This window comes from Otolemur garnettii, unplaced genomic scaffold (genome assembly GCF_000181295.1).
Source record: "Otolemur garnettii isolate 467f Iridium unplaced genomic scaffold, OtoGar3 scaffold00081, whole genome shotgun sequence".
Lineage (NCBI taxonomy): Eukaryota > Metazoa > Chordata > Mammalia > Primates > Galagidae > Otolemur > Otolemur garnettii.
The window spans coordinates 4,875,080-4,891,153 of NW_003852476.1; the positions used below are offsets into that span (position 1 = coordinate 4,875,080).

Sequence of the window (16,074 nt, forward strand, 5' to 3'; positions counted from 1 at the left end):
GCACGGTGCCAAGCTGCAGTTACATAATCATGACGTCACTGTGTACAGTTTGGTTCTCTAGGAAAAACATAGCAACTTTTGGCAGCAGTACACGTGAGAAAGCCCAAATAATTTTTTCTGGCCCTATAGCAAGACTCATTTTTTTAAAGTCTGTTTTCTTTCTTTTGTTCATACTGGGTAATTTCTATTGTTCTTTCTTCAAGTTCACTGATTCTTTTCTCTCTTCTCTTCATTCTGTTGATTGAGCATGTTTATTTCAAGTCAGTTCATAATTTCTTGTTGCAGCATTTTTGTGATGACTGTTATAAAATCATTGCCAGGTAATTAAAAATATCTGTGCTGTTCAGAGTTGGTTGCCTTTGCATATTTAAGTTGAAATTTTCTTCGGTTTTGGCATGGTGATAGATTTCTCTATTCTGGATGTTTTGGGTATTGTGTCATAGACTGTGGATCTTATTAAATCTTCTATTTTCACAAGCCTCCCTTGACAATGCACCAGTGAGAAAATGGGATACCACTTTGTTGCTATCAGTTGGGAAGCAGAAGTCCAAGTTCCTCCACTTGGCCTCTGTTAACCACCTACAAGTGTGTATTTCATTAACTGCTACACTGGTGAAGGGATTCCTGTTACAGTTTCCCAAAGGTCTCCACTGACTCATCCTGGCTGGGAGAGGCAGGAGTTCCTCATTAATGCTCCACAGACATCTCATAATTACCAGGTAGAACTGGGACTCCAAGCTCCTGGAGGAGGGTAGGGGAGTGCATTAGTGATAGGAGGGGATGCAAGTTCAGGCTGCCATTCAGAAAGGGGATGACGCGAAGTGCCTTGTTACAGCTGAACCAGGGTGGAAGTTTATGCAACCCATTCTGTCTTTACTGGTGGGGATGGAGTTGGGGCCGTGGTTTATTCTGTGGTGTTTATCTGAAGTAGACCTGTTATTGTCTAAACGTTTTCCATTATGCTAAGCTTCCTCTTTCCTGAGCCCTTGACTAGAGAAAGCAGGCTTTATGTGGACTTTGTCTTGTTTTCTCTTGTACACATTTCTGAGTTTCTGGTTTCTCCAGCACCCACTCTAGCTTATATGATGCAAAAAGAAAATCCAGGGTGTCATTCCTTGAGTCCCAAGGTCCTCAGCTGTAGAGAATTAAAAATCATACTTACTACAACAGCCACCAATCTCATAACTCATCTGAGGAATTACTGAAAACAAGATATTCTCCTGGCAAGCCTGGAAATCTTGTGACTTGGAAGGCAACCCACCCACCCAATAAATCAGTAGTCCTGGAGGAGCAAAGTTCAGTCCTGTAGTAGTAAGGCTGATGTTAAACATTAAGCATTTTATGGTAGTTCCTTGAAGACTTAGTGGAGAAAAACTGATTGTAGTCTTTTTGGAGATCATTTCCTTAAGTACATACTCTCTTGGCCCTTATGAGATCATTTCCCTGAGCACGCAGCCCCTGCATGTCTTTGCTTAGTAATCTTTCTGCCCATTATGTATCTTCGCAATAAAAGGATTCTGTGAGAAGTGCTCAGGGCTTTCCCTGCACCTGAGGGAAGCCTACCTCTTGCAGCTTGTACTCACAGTCCGTGTCCCCATGATCATTTATGCGGTCGCGACACTCAGCTGGTTGCTTTCCTCTTGGCCCCTTTCAGTATATTTATGTTTGTCTCTATATAATAGATAGAGGTTTTAGCTGTACTTAGTAGGAGGAATAGGGAGAGATGAATCTACTCCATTTTTACCTAAAACCAGAAAATTATAGTCATCTGTAAGAGAGGACATTACTTTCTAAATGTCTTTATATAGGAACCACCAGAGACTGAGAATGCAAAAGATTTGTTTGGTGGCAGACTGACTTCTGACATGATTGCAGAACGACAAGGACACTGCAATTTTACTCAAATGAAAGAACTAAATTGGACTTCATCATCTATCAGGTATAATCACTTTATCATATGCTTTTTGACATTATAATTAAATATATAATTAAACTTTTTTGAAGTTCATACATTCATACATCTTATTTAAACATAATCAATAATTCAGAAAATCATCTACCCTACTTCAATATCTCATACTAACTTTATCACCATTTAAATGCATTAATAATTTTTATTATCAGTGACTATAATTCATTCATTTCATTCTTAGACTTTGTGTCTTTCTTTTCTTTCACAACCAAGCTTTTAAAGTTATACTAGATTTGCTCCTTACATTCATCACTCTAATCCAATGCAATCTTATTTCCATTGCCACATTTCTGTGATACATTCTCACAAATGGCATCACCGTCCTCTTAGTTTTACTTTATCTAACTTGACCCCTCTCAGTCATATGAATGCTAACTCCTCCTTCCTTGTACTTCTTTTTCCCCTGTAATTTCACATTTTCAGTTTTTCTGTAAATGTCTCTCTGGTGGTCTCCTAACCTGAATATTCGATGCTCTCTTGATGATTCCCTAGGAGGGAATATCTACCTGCTATTGCCTAGGCTAAAAAAAAAAAAAGCTGAGAAAAATCTTAGTCATTTCTATCTTTTCTTTGTCCTCCTATTTTGACTCATCACCAAATTTTACAGACATGTTTTCATGTCTTATATAAACCTTCCTTGAAAACCCATCTAATATATACTATCTTCTAAGATGCAAGTTTTATCAGATTACTTCCCATCTCAACCTTGTTTAGTAGATTTCCATTGTTTACAAAATAAAATGTAAAATTCTTTGTGTGATACAAGAGCCTTTAATTACCTGTCTGTCCATTTTATCTTTTGTAATCCTTGTCTTTACTGCACAAGACACTTTATACTTCAGAAATTCTGAAATAGTCTAGTTGCTGAATCTCAGTCATAAGAAGCTGTTTCCTGTTTGCTTCTGCCCCTCTTTGTGCCTGCCACACTGCCTGAAACTCTTTTCTCCTAATTTGCCTGACAAATACTTACAAATCCTCCCAGTGTCATCTCAAGATTTTTCTCCTCCTTGATGTCATCCTTGACTTCCTTAAATAGGTTTTCTTTCTCTAAAATTCCATTATCCCTAACTCTGGCATACACATTTTCATCTTTACTTTAGTTTTTATGTCTCCCATTTATTGAGGGTGGAAACAGTTTCTTTCATATTTGTTGCAGCCATTCCAAACACCAGTTGTCTGAACTTATAATAATGAAAATATGTTGCGTGAATGAATGACTTGTAACTTTCAGTTTAGGATTTGTTTAAAGACGTGGATAGGGAAGGTGATTTGCCATTATCCTCTTCTCTGCCATGTAAATCAAACGAAGGAAGAATAGTTATATGTGTTGCTGTGGAATAGGAATTCTTACAAGGTGGAATGCCATAAGAGTTTTCAGGAGATCCCATCAGAAACTGTTTTCAAAGAACTTACTGGGCGGCGCCTGTGGTTCAAGGGAGTAGAGCACCGGCCCCATATGCTGGAGGTGGTGGGTTCAAACCCAGCCCTGGCCAAAGGCTATATAAAAAAAGAACTTACCTGCCTTTTTATTAATTTTTTTTTCCTTCCCATCTCTAACTCCTTCCTGAGATTTCAGAAATTACCTACTTTACACATACCCTCTTAAGTTAATAACATAAACATCTTATGACTTACTATATCAACTTCACTATGGTTTCGTGAACATAAATGTGAATTTATAAAGACATTGGAGATGTTTATAAGTTTTTTATTATAGTGCCATGTTTCATTTTATTAGAGTCATGTATTTAGCTGATCATTTGACCCATAAATTTTACATTAAAAGCATTTATTTTTCATACCGTTTGTCAGATGAGATTGTTTTTAATGCCTTTGGAAATTGTACATGGAAGGACTTGCCCCTTCCTATATTTTTCCTAGTCTATTAAAGCAATAACTATATATGCTTGTTTAAATTCAGAACTGTGGATTTGATTCCAGTTGACCAGTTTAGAAATGTGTGTAATGTGAATCTACAGAATAATAATCTTACCTCATTCAGTGGATTAATCTATCTGCCTAATGTGAAGGTGAGACACTCACAGATTTTTTTAATTTATTTTAATGTTTTTGATGCAAGTTCTTCTTTACTTTGGATTAAAATGTATTTCCATGTTATTAGAGAAATTGTTCCTGTAATTTTTTATTTTGTTTTATACTAAGAAAGAAAAATTATTTTGGTTTGATCCCAGTTTTCTGTGATTGTTTTATATGCTGTATTAGATATGAATCATATTCTTCAGTGAGAGATAGGATGGATCTCTGCCTCTATAGGGAGCAGATATGGAATGAAGTTGATGATTCCAACTTCATTGGAAGCATCTCATTGCCTCCTTTCCTACTGCCTTGACTCAGCCATCTACTAGGGCCATTTAAACAGAGGGAAATACCCATCTTTTCGACTAAGGGGTTACTTTATCCTCATCAGGCTTGGAGAAATCAGGAGTGCAAGTTAAGAAAGTTGAGTAGTTTCGCTTGGCGCCCATAGCACAGTGGTTATGGCATCAGCCAATACACTGAGGCTGGTGGGTTCGCACCAGGCCCAGGCCAGCTAAACAACAATGACAGCTGCAACAAAAAAATAGCCAGGTGTTGTGGCAGGTACCTGTAGTCCCAATTACTTGGGAGGCTGAGGCAAGAGAATCGCTTAAGCCCCAGTTTGATGCCATGGCTCTCTACCGAAGGTGATGCAGTGAGACTCTGTCTTCAAAAAAAAAGAAAGTTGAGTACTTTTATCTGAAGTGTTGTAATTTCCCAACGTGTCAGATAACAGAAAACACATTCAGGATGGATGCAGTGGCTCATACCTATATTCCTAACACTTTGGAATTTGACAGCCAAAGTGAGGATCATTTGAGGCCAGGAGTTCAAGTCCAGCCTAGGCAACCCAGAAAGACCTTTTCTCTGCAAAAAAAAAAAAAAAGTTTAAAAATTAGGCAGGCATGCTGGTATGTGCCTATAGTCACAGATACTTGGGAGGTTGAGGCAGAAAGATTGCTTGAGCCCCGGAGTCTGAGATTTTAGTGAGTTATGATCATGCCACTACACTCTACCCCAAGTAAAAAAGTAAAACCCTCTCAAAAAAAATTCAAAAGTATATCTAAATAATTTTGGATATAAAAATTTATATTGTTTGAAACACTGTTATTAAATAATGTGCTATATTATATATTTTACCCATAGATGTATTAATAGTTTCCAGGATGTCTGATTAGTAAGACATTCTTTCTGTAGGTCTTATGTCTGAACTATAATCATATTGAATCAATAATACCCAGAGTAAAGCCTCAGACTCATTTAAGCAACAGACAGCTACTCTACCAGAAAGTGCCTTCAAGTGGCTATGGACAGCAAGGGACTTCCAAAACAAACAGGTACTATTATTATTTTTACAGTTATAAATAATTTTAAAAGCAGTTAATTCCCTTCCCTGCTAATTGCAAGCACCCAGCTGTCATATCACCCTTTTGAGAGTTTAATGCTAGGTCATGTCCTGTGTACCTCTCAGCCTGAGTTCAAGGTATTATGGTAGCAGTGCCACCTTGCTAGGAAAGGAAATGGGAGACCACGTTTCCCAAGCACACTTTGGACAACAATACCTACCACCTTATAACAGTCAGCAATGGAATTGTAAACTAGCCTTCCCAATCCACTGCAGCTACCCGTAATACTAACACAAACCACTTGGGTCCTCCTGGATGGCTTCACCACTGCTACTACCACCTCACACTTTGCACTGCAACACTTGCCCTCTGCTCCAACTACTAGCTTCTGAACAAGCCCCCCCGAAGGCCCAAGAATTAGTCCCATAGGCCATACAAACACCATTGTCAGCATAATCTGCCTTGGGGCCTAAAATTAGGCATACTTAGCTCACTGCTTCCATCACTGGGGCCCAAAGACTGGCTTATCTGGCATTCAAGTCCCCAGAAAAACTTTACCACAGCCTCAACTAATAACTTTTCCCTGAACAACCCAGGAAATCACAGATACCACTGAAATTGTGTACTAATGATAAGTGATATCCTTCTAAGAAATCATAAAAAGACTACTGCAGGTACCCAAAAACAAAGCCAAAGTGTCCTAGTCAACCAACAGTGTATATACGTCTTTAGGGAAAAATTCTCTACTTCAAAACCAATTCAAAATAATTAAACAAGTGACTGCTACACCATGTGCTCAGATATCAACAGAAGGATATAGGAAACATAAAAACTCAAAACATGATACCTCCAAAGGACCATAACAATTTTCCAGTAACAGATCCCAATCAAAAAGAATTCCTTGTAATGTCAGTTAGAGGATTCCAAATATTGATTCAACAGAAACTCAATGAGATGTAAGAAAAAAACAATACAAAGAAATCAGAAAATCAATGAGAAATTTACCAAGGAGATAGGTATCTTAAAAAAAATTCTGGAGCTGAAAATATTATTCAAGGAAATATAGAACCTATTGAAAATGTTGAAACTTTATTAGGTCAAGCAGAAGAAAGAATTTTAAAAAATGAATAGAGTTCTTTTGAAATAATCTAGTCAAATAAAAATAAGGAAAACAGAATAAAAAATAATGAGCAAAGCACTCAAGATGTCTGGGATTATATAAAATAACTAAACTTAGTGATTATTTTTATAGCCAAGGGAGAAAAGAGATCAAAAGGTCCAGAAAACTAATCTAAGGAAATGTTCAATGAAAACCTTCCCAGGGCTACCGAGAGAGTTAGACATGCAGATATGGGAGGCCCAACGATACCCAGACAAAAAGAACTTTACTATGGCATGTTTATAACTAAAATGACTTAAGTTGAAGTGAAAGAGAGAATTTTAAAATTCACAAGAGAAAAGCACTTAACCACTTATAAAAGAAGTCCCATAAAATTAATAGGGACCCTCTCAGCAGAAACCTTAAGAGGCTAGAAAGGAATGGGATGGCATTTTCAAAATACTGAAAGAAAAACACTATTAGCTGAAAATTTTATATCCTACCAGAATAAGCTTCATAAATGAAGAATAGTCTTTCCCAGACAAGCAAATGCTGATAGAATTTGTCACCACTACACTAGCCATACAGAAAATATTTACAGGAGTCTTAAACATGGAAATAAAAGGTCAGTATTACGTGAAAACACATGAAAATATAAAACTCACAGTCCTATAAAACAATTACACAAAGGAAGAAGAGAAAAGAATTAAATGGCAACATGAAAGAAGTTAGGGAAACCACAAAGACAAAAAGAGAATTTATAAAACAACTAGAAGTCACCAGTATGACAAGAACAAAAGCAGTGCTACATCCTTTATTACTGAACATCACTATGGTTGCCTCTGAGGGCTTCCCCTTGGAAGACCTGGGGACTGACACCAGCACCTAGTCTACCTTTTTCAAAGCAATTTTGGAACTCTTTTTCTGGAATGGATATCAAAGTTGTCATATGACGTCTGACAATTTAGTTCATAAACTTGCCCTAGAAAAAATGATATATACCTCATTGCAGAATATCACTACAGTCGCCAGATGGCCAAGGGAAGTACTTCAAAGTTAACTGTAATCTACTGTTGGCATTTCTCAACAGCAGGTCCGGGAATAGATGTGAAGAGCCCTGCCCCTAGGGACTATGAAGCTGATACTGATACCAGCCCACCAGATCAGGCAGCCAAACAGTCTTAACACTTACTGAGCAGGTGGAGAAATAAAATCTTTTACTGAAAGGCAAACATTGAGTACTACAAGTACTCAGACCCATATTATACACAGACCATCACAATCAAATACCAGCAAAAGTAAAGATACCCAATAACTAAATGGACAGAAATTTTCTGTTCAAAGAAGATAAACATATGATTAACAAATGTCACTAATCATCAGGAAAATGCAAATTAAAACCACAACAAGATACCATCTTATTCCAATTAGAATGACCAGTATTAAAAAGTCAAAAAATAATAGAGGTCATGGATGTGGTGAACATTTATAGACTGTTGGCAGAAATGTAAATTAGTACAGACCCTGTGGAGATCAGTATGGAGATTTCTCAAAGACTAAAAGTAGATCTACTATTCAATCCAGCATTCCCACTACTGGGCATCTACCCAGAGGAAAATTATAACAAAAAGATACCTGCACTTATATGTTCATCACAACACAATCACAAAGTTATGGGTTCGACTTAGCATATAGCTCTGTGGCTAGCATGCCAGCCACATGCACCAGGGCTGGGGGGTTTGAACCCAGCCTGGGCCTGCTAACCAACAATGACAACAACAGCAAAAAAAAAAAAAAAAATATATATATATATATACACACACACACATACATATATATATATATATATACACACACACACACATAGCCGGGTGTTGTGGCAGGCACATGTAGTCCCAGCTACTTGGGAGGCGGAGGCAAGAGAATCGCTTAAGCCCAAGAGCTTGAGGTTGCTGTGAACCATAATTTCACAGCACTCTACGGAGGACAACATAGTGAGACTCTTGTCTCAAAAAAAAAAAAAAAAAAAGATATGGGATCAACCTAAACACCCATCAACTGATGAGGGGATGGAGAAAATGTGGTATAAGGGATGTCTGGAAAGTATCCAGCCATGAAATGTAAAAATAGCATCAACAATAGCTGGATACTTCTGGGAAAGCCTTTGTATATACCATAGAGCAGTAAGAATGAATGAAAGAATGCCTTTCATAGCAACTTGGATGGAACTGGAGGCCATTATCCTAAGTGATGTCACTCAGGAACCTAAAAATAAATTCCACATGTTCTTACTTATAATTGGGAGCTAAACTGTGGCTACACAAGGACACATAAGAGTTGCATAATGGATATTGGAGACTCAGAAAGAGAGATTGTGGTAGGGGGGCACAGAATGAAAAATTATCTATAGAATACAAGGTTCACTACTTGGATGATTGGTATACCTAAAGCCAAGATTCCACCACTGTACAGTGCCTTATAAAATATGTACATGTAACAGAATTCAACCTGTACCCTCTCAATCTATTAAAATTAAAATTTTTAAAAAAGCATTTTGCTAGGTGAAAGAAGGCAAACCAAAAAGACCACATATTATGTAATACCATTTGTATAAAATATCCAAAATAGACAAATCCACAGATAGTACATTAATGTTTGCCTAGGGGTGCATGGGAAGGGGCTGTATGGGGATGGGACTTGATAGCTAACGAGTACAAAATTTCTCTTTGAGCTGATAAAAACATCCTAGAATTAGCAGTAATAAGTGCACAACTTTGCAAATACACTACAGCAAGTCTGTATCCAGCTGCATGGATTTAGGTTTCTTTTAGCATTTATTTGTATATTATTTACCTGGTCACTTAATGCCTCAGCACCAATGGAAAAGATATTTCATGAAAAAAAGGAAGTCATACCTCCCACTTTCCTATACATTCTTGATAGAACATCCCTCTCTATATACACACACACACACGTTTGTCCCCATGTCCCAATTAAGACCTTTCTTTGTAGTTTTTATCACCTTTATTGAAGTATAAATTACATATAATAAAATTTACCAATGGATAGGTACAGTTTAATGAATTTTGACAAATATAGTCGTATAAGCACTACTACTATCAAAATACAAAATATTTTCATCCTATAAGGTTCCCTCTTATCCCTTTGCAATCTCCTTCCCATACCTTGGCTCCTAGAAAAAACCACTGATCTGTGAAGTTTATGTACTATGTTCACTCATTTTAGTTTATAATTCAGTGGTTTTTACTAAATTTATAGAGTTGTGCAATCACTTCTGCAGTACAATTTTGGAACATTTCCATCACACCAGAAAGATTCTTCATGTCCATTTGCAGTCAATTCCCTCTCCCACTTCTAATGTGAGACAACCTCTTCTCTGCTTTCTGTATAATTGCATTTTATAGACTTTTCATATAAATGGAACCATATAATAGATGGTCTTTTGCATCTGTCTTAACATAGTGTTTTTGCGGTTCATTCACATTATGACATGTATTAGTAATTTATTCCCTTTTATTGGTAAATATATGGATATTTCATTATATAGATAATGACACATCATATTTATCCATTCACTAATCCATTTGGATTGTTTCTACTTTTTGGCCAGTATCAATAATGCTGCTATAAACATTTATGTGTAAGTATTTGTGCTCATATTTTCATTATGTTTGTCTTAATGAAATACCTATTTTACCAGTTTAACTATTTAAGAAACTAAAGTTCTTTCCAAAGTGACTGTACCATTTTTCATGAGCACTAAAAGTATTTGAGGATTCTAATTTCTCCACATCTTTGCCAATGCTTGTCATTGCCTGTTTTTTTAAATTATAGCTCTTCTAGTAGATTTGAACTAGTATCTGACTGTGATTTTAATGTGATTTTCCCTATGATTAACAATGCCAAGCAGTTTTTCATATGCTTATTGTCCATTCATATATCTTCTTTCATGAAATGTCTATTCAAATTTTTTGCTTATTTTTTAATGAAGTTGCTTGGCTTTTTATTATTGAGTTATTTAAATATGATAGCTATAAACCCAAATAAATGATTTACAAATATTCTCTCAATCTGTGACTTGTCTTTTTGTTTTCTTAAATGGTGTCTTGGAAGAAATTTAAATTTTGATAAGGTCCAATTTACCAATTTTTTCTTTTACAGATTGTGATTTCAGTGTTGCATCTAAAAGATAGAATTTTATACGAATTAAATCCTATAATAAATAGTCTTTTATGTTGGGCTTCTTTCACTTAGAATAATGATTTTGAGATTCATTCATGTTGTTGCAAGTGTTAGTCATTCATTTCATTAAATTGCTGAGTAAGTCCATTATATGACAAAATGTCCATTTATCACCCATGGACATTTGGGTTGTGCCCAGTTTGAGGACATTATGACTATAGCAACTATGAACATTACATTTATACACATTCTTTCTTGCGGCCTATTCATATTTGGTTTTTCTAAGAGTTTTACTGAAGTATAGTTTATGTACTATGTTTTTATGTACTTTGATTAACCTAAGGTCACAAGATTTGCCCATGTTTTCTTCAAAAATTCTGATGGTTTTGCTCTTCCACTTAATCCTATAATAGCCTTTTTGAGTTAATGTTTGTATATGTGGTAAGGTCTAAATCCATCTTTTTGCATGTGGATATTCAACTGACCCAGTACCATTTGTTTAAAACACTGTCCTTTACCCCACTGAATTGCTTTGGTACCTTTGCTGAAAATCAATTGACTATGAATGTAAAGGTTTACCTCTGGACTCAGTTCTGTACCATTGATCTAGATGTCTGTCCTTTAGTCAGTACCAAATTGGTTTGATTACTATAGTTTTGTAATAAATTTTGAAATCAGTACTTTAAGCCCTCCAACTTTGCTCTTTTTCAAGATTGTTTTGGATATGCTGGGTTATTTTCATTTTCTTATAAATTTTAGAAAAAGATGGTTATGGGTGATGGTAGCCTCCTGGACTTTCAGTAGAGGTTGTTATTAAATCTACTGATCAGTTTGGCAGAATTGCCAACTTAGTAATATTGAATCTTCTAATCCATGAACATAAAATATTTATCACTTTATTTAGATACTCTATAATTTCTCTCAGCAATGTTTTGTAGATTTCCATATATAAATTCTGAACTTTTGTAAATTTATTCTGAAGTGTTTTATTCTTTTTTATACTATTGTGAAGCAAATTATTGTTAATTTCATTTTCAGATTATTTATTGCTGATATGTAGAAATTTAATTAATGTGTATATATTAATCTTTTATCCTGTGACTTTGCTAAACTCATTAATTAGTTCAAGTAGGCTTTTGTTGGATCCTGTAGAATTTTCTAAATGTAGGATCATGTCATTTGAAAATAAAGGAATAAAGATTGCTTTACTTATTCCTCTCCAATCTGGATACATTTCTTTTTTCTTTTTCATGTATGATTAGATTGGCTATTACTTTTAATTATAATACTTTATTTACCTCTTTATTATTTACCATATAAAAATATTATTAAAATAATAAAAGTATTATTATCATATCAAATATAAAGGGACTACATAGTGTAGCTTAATTCTGATATGTTAATAAATACATTGCTTTTCTTCTAACTTCAAATTATAGTGAAACATACCACATTGTATTTTTATGATATAGCTGGCTTGAAATTATGTTTGTGGCCTGAAACCTACCTGTATGTTTCAGAGATACAACGTTCAATGAAAATTTGCCTCCAATAATGCACAGTTTAGAAGTGCTTCATTTGGGCTACAATGGAATTTGTAATTTAATCCAGCTACAACTTAACAGACTAAGAAATTTAAAATTCCTCTTTCTACAGGGTGAGTAGAAAAACTATTAATGTCCAACTCTTTATTACTTAGATTTTATTAAAAGCTTATATTATCTTCATGTTTTGAAAATCAAATATAAGCATCAACATTTACTCAAACAGATTGGCAAAAGTATTGTAGTAATCACAAATGGATTTGGGGGGGTTATTTTTGTTTTGTTTTGTTTTGTTTTTTGTAGAGACAGAGTATCACTTTATTACACTCAGTAGAGTGCCATGGTATCACACTGCTCACAGCAACCTCCAACTCTTGGGCTTAGATGATTCTCTTGCCTCAGCCTCCCGAGTAGCTGGGACTACAGGCACCTGCCACAATGCCCAGCTATTTTTTTGTTGCAGTTCAGCTGGGGCTGGGTTTGAACCCACAACCCTCAGTAAATTGGGCTGGCACCCTACCCACTGACCCACAGGCACTGCCCTTCTTTGGATACACACACACACATACACACATATACATATATGTATATGTATATATGTACATGTATATATGTGTACATACATATATATATATATAAATTTTTTTTTTGTAGTTCTTGGAGGGTGCTGGGTTTGAACCTGCCACCTCTGGTATGTGGGGCAGCACCCTACTCCTTTGAGCTATAGGTGCCGCCCAGTTATTCATGTAGTTTTAAAAACAAATTTTGAAGGAAAATGCAATATTCTGGGAGTATATACAGTATTACATGTAATTTGATTTTATATCATATTCAACATAAAAAACAATAAAAAGTAAACAGTGAGTAATTTAGAAGTATTTATTAAACCCTAGATTATGCTAAGTACTTACTATGAAAGATATGGAACTACTATATATTATTATAATTATATATAATTGAGATCCTTGATCATAAGTAGTTTTAAATCTGGTGGAGAATAACTGAGACAAAGATGAATTAAGTTCTACTTAATCTGTTACTAAAATAAGTACAATAGAAGTTCAGAGAAAAGAGATATCAAATGATTAACTCCTCTACATATCTAGCACTCTTTGAAGGGTTGGTAGAATTTAGATCGAAAGTAAGCACTACTGAGAGCTTTGCCAGCAAAGGGAAGAGGAAAACAGTCACAGGGCGTGGCATGACTGTGGTGTCTGTGGCCAGTACTTGAAAAGGTACCAACTTGGTGAGAACAAAAAGTATGCAATTTTCTGAGAGAATTATTAAGCTTATAAACATGATCAACTTGATAGATAGTGCTCACTTAATATTATTTTATGTTGCTTAAGTCAGTCAGTCATTATAGTAATATTTTTTATTTTGTGGAATATTGAAGTTGAAAATGTAGAGAGGGACAAAATTATGGAAAGCCAGGAAGACAAATTTGGATTGTCATCTACAATAGATAGGAACTATAAATTTTTAGAAAAATGGCATGAGAAAACACAGGGTTTAAAATGTTAGTCTAGCAATAATTATTCAGTGTCACAGGAGAAAGCCTGGGAGACCCATCAGTGAGATACATGGGGAGAAATCTAGATAGTTGACCTGAGTATAGTAACTTTTATCTAACAGGCTGGCTTTTCTAGACCATATTTTAAAAAAATTAATGCATCTTTTTGCCTATCAAAAATATTTATGATTTGAATCAAGAGCATGTAGACTTAGCCTTAAAAACATGAGAAATTAAATATAATGACAGATCTTCTAAAAAGATATGTTAACATACAAAAAAGCACACAACCTAGCCCTGGGAGGTCTATTTTAATAATGAAAAGAGGGAGTTTATCTGTTGCCATTGATAGCATGGTAACTCAAAGAAGAACAGCCATGTGCAAGAAGAGAGGAAGTTTACTCTGACAATAATGATGGCCATCTATGGAGTCTTTATAGTCAAGATTATCATTTATATTTTATAAAAAAAAATTGAATTTCAATGAGGTTTAATAATTTTTTTGCTGAAACCACAAAAGTGTTTCAGTCTAGGTCCAGTTACTTGTTATACAAAGATCCAATTATTGAAAGAATGAGGATTGCCAATGAAGAAAGGATTTTTAAATATGAAGGAGAATGGGAGAAGTTACTGCTTCAAATCTGTCTCTACAGCTAAGTGAGATTATGGCTTTTAAAGGAGGGTCATGTGCCTTAGGCCAGGTTGTGGTGTAACTAACAAGGGGCTACTGCACATTAGGATAGGTTGAAGGGGTGGGTGAATCTTGGCATCAGAAAGTCTACCCAGGAGGCCTCAGAATCTCAGCTTCTTTGTTTTGGAGAAAATCCATCATTTCTAGGAAGCAACTCAAAAGCTCAAGTATTAATAAAAGTTAAATTTAGTTAGTGTAAAGGATTATAAATAAATGTATAGATGTCATTGAAATTTGGTCATGGGGCTAGTTACAACTTGCCAAGTTTATACCAATGTGTGTTATGATACAGAGTTATAAACCGAATATCTGCCACCAAACACATGCATTCTCTCTCTTGCGTGAATGATATAATGACCTGACAAGAGTTGTGTGAGTGAGAGTGATAAGTAAGAGGTAAGTCTGAAAGGCAGTTTAAACCAGAAGAAATATTAGGACTTAGTGACTAATTAAATATATAATGAAGAAAAAAATAATTTCTAGGATGTTTTCATAATTTTGTTACATTGGAAAAGTTGAGGTAATAAAGCTAGAGATAAAGTCATTGGGAATTGTTCATTTGGGTATGAAAAAACTTTGAGAAATAGAAATGGAAATTTTTTCAAGTATTAAGGTTAGTACTGGACCACAAGTCAGGAATGGAAATACATATTGTAGAATCTCATTAAAAGTGACAAGTGAAGTAATAAATGTATGTGCTTAGTTAGGAAATAAGTATAGAGAAAGAAGAATGAAAGAAAGGCCAAAAAGAGTTTTGGAGATATAGCCACACCTCCGACCCCACCCCCACCACACTAAGAAGGCAGGAAAAAAAGGAACCAACATATGCAAAATCTAAATATCAGGGAAAGAGAGGATGAATGGCCTCAAAAGTCACATGATGAAAAGAATTAGGTTTAGAGGACAGGGGAAGGAAACCATTGGTAACCTAGGCCTAAACCGAGATTTAGAAATGTGATGAGGGGAAAAGTTGAAATGAAAATAATGTAGAAGAAAGAGGCTGGATAGAAAAAGCAACAGATAGAGGTCATGCACACTTAAAAAGCTTGTCCCTGAAAAGAAATTAAGAGATTGGAGGGTGGCTAGTGAGGGTATGAACATACTTTGAAGTTCATAATGAAGTGAGTCAATTTAAAGATACTGAACCTGGGGGGTCAATTCTGGTTCATTGTCTGGAGGGAAGCCAGGGAAAGGTGTAAGGGAGTACTCCAGTATCAGCAGTGATGTGATGAGACCATGTCAAGTCCACAGGTAAGGTACACAACTACATTTCAGCTACTGTATGCCTATCTTCTTCAGAGAAGCTTCTCTTCAAGTCTCTTGCCCACCCTGAGATGGGATCACTTGTTCTTTTCTTGCTAATATGTTTGAGTTCTCTGTGGATTCTGGTGATTAAACCTTTGTCAGAGACATAACCTGCAAATATCTTCTCCCATTCTGAGGGCTGTCTGCTTGATTTATTTACTGTGTTTTTGGCTATGCAGAAGCTTTTTACTTTGATCAGATCCCAGTAATGTATTTTTGGTGTTGTTTTAATTGCCTGAGGAGTCTTCCTCATAAAATATTTGCCCAGGCCAATTTCCTTAAGTGTTTTCCCTACACTTTCTTCTAGTATTTTTATAGTTTCATTTAGTTTAAATCTTTAATCCAGTGAGAGTCTATCTTAATT

General features: G+C 35.4%; 1 protein-coding gene across 1 annotated transcript in view; it reads left to right on the plus strand.

Moving 5' to 3' along the window:
• The window catches only part of LOC100951160 (leucine-rich repeat-containing protein 9), a 139,707-nt gene that overhangs the window by 85,998 nt on the left and 37,635 nt on the right, over positions 1-16,074 (plus strand). The window contains exons 23-26 of the mRNA XM_023515882.1: positions 1,809-1,939; positions 3,894-4,002; positions 5,207-5,346; positions 12,178-12,314. Coding sequence (XP_023371650.1) covers positions 1,809-1,939; positions 3,894-4,002; positions 5,207-5,346; positions 12,178-12,314 — 517 coding nt within the window. The remainder of the gene's footprint in view (positions 1-1,808; positions 1,940-3,893; positions 4,003-5,206; positions 5,347-12,177; positions 12,315-16,074) is intronic.